Consider the following 4115-nt stretch of genomic DNA (forward strand, 5'->3'; position numbering starts at 1 on the left):
TTGTGGCGTTTCCGTATGGCTAGGCATGTTTTCAAACGTATTAGGAAAGGGGTGGTCGGATATGATAACTATTTCAAATGTAAAAAAGACGCCCTTGAAAAGATTGGCTTCTCATCTTATCAGAAATGCACTGCATCCAACCGGCCACGTCGGTAAATATGGGTTGCGGACATTGAACACACTGTCGATCCAAATCTTAAACTGGACGGACGCCGAACAGACAACCGACCAAAACAGACAAAAAAAAACAGATAAAAACGTCTTCAGGTTGGATCGACGCGTTGGAGTCGGTCTACCTGCTGCGGACAACCGGCGTCCGCCGCTGGATCCGCTCTCTGCCGTGATGATGAATGGTGAGACAAGGCAGGTCGGCGCCTCGTCAGACTGGCTGCAAGCGCCGGCGGAGGCAGGACAACCGCTGTCAGTTAAGTCCAGGCGGCGGCGTTCGTAGAAAAAAAGAACATGTCCCTCCAGCGGCTCAAGCGAAACTGTTTGTCACGGACGTCCGTAAGATTGGATTTGGAACAATGGAGTCATGGACTTGTGATCTCACGAGACGAGGTCACGGAGGGAGTACTGACTTTCGTCGGCACCTGGCCAGCCTCTGCTAGTCTGCTTAGCCAAAGCACTCCACCCAGCTAATGGAACCCCGGGGAAATCGACTAATCTCTCTTCCCCTCCAATCCCCCCACCCCACAGCGTCACTCTCACCCGGGGAAATCCCCCCACCCTCAGTCCCCTCCCCACTGTCTCCGCCCCCAAATCTCCACCCCCTCCAATGGCTTCTCCTCCCCGCCCCGTCCTCGCCACGCAGCCGCTCCTCCTCCTCCTGCTGCTGCTGCTCCGCAATGCTGCCGGTGCCGCGGCCGCGTCGTCCTCGGTGAACCCGTTCACGGCGAAGGCGGCCTTCATCCGGTACTGGAACCGCAAGGTGCCCAACAATCGCCCCCACCCTGCCTTCTTCGTCTCCAAGCTCTCCCCGCTGCCCGCCGCGGACGCTGCGTCCTTCCCCTCCTCGCTCCCCGCCATCACCGCCCGCCTGCCCACACTCTGCTCCAAGGCTGCCCTGCTCTGCCCATCCTCTGATGTGTCGTCGCTGGCGGACCGGAAGGGCCAGTTCAAGAGCTACAGCAACGCCAACTTCACCAACTACGGCTCCGGCGCTGGCGCCGGCACCGACGGGTTCAGCAGCTACTCCCCGGACGTCAACGTCGCCGGCGACTCGTTCCGCCGCTACGGCCGGGACTCGTCGGCGCGGGCCGACTCCTTCGCCACCTACGAGGCCAACGGCAACGTCGTCACCGCCAACTTCACCTCCTACGCCGGTGGCGCCACTGGCGGGTCGGGCTCCTTCTCTGCCTACGCCGCGGACACCAACGTCCCGGAATCCCAGTTCACCAACTACGACGCCGGGGCCAATGGCCGGGCACGCGGGTTCACGTCCTACTCCCAGGAGGCCAACCACGGGGAGAACAGCTTCGCCGGCTATGGCAAGAGCGGCAACAGCCTGCGGGAGACCTTCACCTCGTACGGCGGAGACACCAACACCCTCACCTCCGGCTTCGCCAACTACGGCGAGTCCGCCAACGGCGCCACCGACACCTTCACGGGATACGGTGTCGAGGCGAACGTACCCAAGAACACGTTCCGGAGCTACGGTGCCGGCGGCAATGCCGGAGTGGACACGTTCAAGGGGTACCGCGGTGACGCCAATGTCGGGGACGACAGCTTCGCCTCCTACGCCAAGGGTGCCAACGGCGGGGCCGCCGAGTTCCAGAGCTACGGTGGCTCCGCCAACCAGGGGAGCGTCGCCTTCAAAGGCTACGGCGAAGGCACCAACCGCAACCACCACATCGGGTTCAAGCAGTACGCCAGAGACAACACCACATTCAAGGGGTACGCCAAGACGGGTGTCGACTTCAAGGAGTATCACAACACATCGGCCACAGTGTCGCCGGAGGAAACCACATCCGAGCATCGGCATATGAAGTGGTCTCCAGAGCCAGGCAAGTTCTTCAGGGAGAGGGAGCTGGTGGCCGGGAACCGAATGCCCATGCCGGACATCAGGGACAAGATGCCACCCAGGGCATTCCTGCCGAGAGACATTGCCCGGAAGATACCATTCGAGCCGAACGCCGTGTCAGAGGTCTTCAGGGTGCCTCTGGACACGGCGATGGGCAAGGCGGTGGCATCCACGGTAGCCGAGTGCGAGCGCGTGCCCAGCCGGGGCGAGACCAAGAGGTGCGCGACCTCAGCGGAAGACATTGTCGACTTTGCTGTCGAGATGCTAGGCAGTGACATTGTTGTGCACAGCACGGCCTCCACGGCGGGCAGCGGCGCGGACATCAGGCTGGGCAATGTCACCGGAGTCCACGGTGGCAAGGTGACACGGCCCGTGTCATGTCACCAGAGCCTGTTCCCGTACCTGGTGTACTACTGCCACTCAGTGCCCAAGGCCCGGGTGTACGAGGCCGAGATCACCGCCGCCGACTCGGGTCAGAAGATCAATCACGGGGTGGCCATCTGTCACCTTGACACTTCTGACTGGAGCCCGGCTCATGGAGCGTTCGTCGCCCTTGGTGGTAAACCCGGCAAAATAGAGGTTTGCCATTGGATCTTTGAGGGCGACATGACATGGACAGTCGCAGATTGATGCTGCCATGGCAACTGCTTAATCTTTCTCTTGTCAAACTAAGACAAGTACTTTTACCAAGTTCCATCTCTTCTTCTTTTGCAACCTTAATGGTTTATTAAGAATTGTTCAATCTGTGTGGTAGAGAAAGGGGGTTGGTTCATCATCAAATGTAAACTGTAAATCCTGGAAATCTGGTTGAGCTGAGGGTAGTTTGATTTTCTTGATCAAATTGCCTTTGTTGTGGTAAAAGAAAGGAGTTCTACAAAACCTATATCAAATTCCTGCTTGACAAAGTTGTGTACCTTTTTCTTTTGAAAAGGGACAAAGTTGTGTACTAGTAATGCATTCTGTCATTTTCCTAGTATGTAGCACACTGGGTGTCAAATAGTTTAATTCACGATCTAAAAATGGGGTAAGTATCAAGGTTCAGCATGTAACTTGAGCCACATGATATGGATTTGGATGGTCTTCTGTATGTAGCATCCTCCAGTTTTCCATTGTCTACAAAGAACATAAGTGGTGAAAATACAAGTGATGTTTGGAATTGTATTCTTGGTGCGATCAACATGGCTAAAAAGGCAGCTTTCAATAACCCCACAATGATCATGCGTTGCATGCCACTTCTTTGGGAATCCTGAGAAAATGACCCTCTTTGATTTTCAATCCTCATGCTCACTGCACTGTTTCTAATCAAGTAATCTGCTATCTGTTTGTGGCACGTGACACAAATTAGAACAAAAGATAAGATCACTCTAACAATACGCCATATCATGATAAGAGCATCTCTCTAGCAGAACCCTTAAAAATGATCAAAACCCATATAATTTTTGCATTTTAAAATTTTGATCAAAAAAGTGTCCTGAACAGATGCTGTAAAAGTGATCCAATCCGTAATTTTTTTAAAGGGCACGAAAAAACTACACCCGAGATCCTTATATTTAAAGGTTGGAAGGCCGAACTGAGGGTGTCCCGTATAACGGTCAAACTTCGTCAGAGCAAACACGTCGCCACGGAATTTACCATAATCCGTGTGAAACTCGCGGGAATTCATCACCTCACACTGAAAAATACCGCTAGATGCCGAAATCGACCGCCGCCGGTTCGAATTGGACGAGCTCGACCTCTTCGTGGCCTCCAATGACCTCAGCCTGGCCGTCGGAATCCTCCCGACGCAGCCGGCAAAGGGGCACGGCAAGGCCGGCAACACAGCAGAGTGCAACCGGTGGGGAACGGGGCGTGGCTGGCGGGCCTGGGCGCGGCCGACGGGGACGAGGCGAGGCCGACATGAACGGGGTGTGGCGACGGGGCGCGACCAGTGGGCGATGGGGCATGTCCGTCGGGGCTGGGCGCGTTCGTCGTGGTCGGCTAGGGGAAGGGACGTCGCCAACTGGGCTGGAGGAAGGAGCTCTTCTGTGTATCGTTTTCCTAGTATGTGTTCGGCTGTCGGCCGGGGCCGGGTGAAGTGGTCCAGTCGTGCCAA

General features: G+C 56.1%; 1 protein-coding gene across 1 annotated transcript; it reads left to right on the top strand.

Moving 5' to 3' along the window:
• Positions 1-616: 616 nt before the first annotated feature.
• Positions 617-2906, top strand: LOC123451227 (BURP domain-containing protein 12-like). The gene has a single exon (XM_045128236.1). The coding sequence runs from the start codon at positions 779-781 to the stop codon at positions 2651-2653; it is 1875 nt and encodes a 624-aa protein (XP_044984171.1). The 5' UTR covers positions 617-778; the 3' UTR covers positions 2654-2906.
• The last annotated feature ends 1209 nt before the right edge of the window (positions 2907-4115 follow it).

Source organism: Hordeum vulgare, chromosome 4H (genome assembly GCF_904849725.1).
Source record: "Hordeum vulgare subsp. vulgare chromosome 4H, MorexV3_pseudomolecules_assembly, whole genome shotgun sequence".
NCBI lineage: Eukaryota > Viridiplantae > Streptophyta > Magnoliopsida > Poales > Poaceae > Hordeum > Hordeum vulgare.

Coding starts and splice junctions, on each gene's coding strand:
- LOC123451227 (XM_045128236.1), top strand. CDS start 779: ATGGCTTCTCCTCCCCGCCCCGTCCTCGCCACGCAGCCGCTCCTCCTC.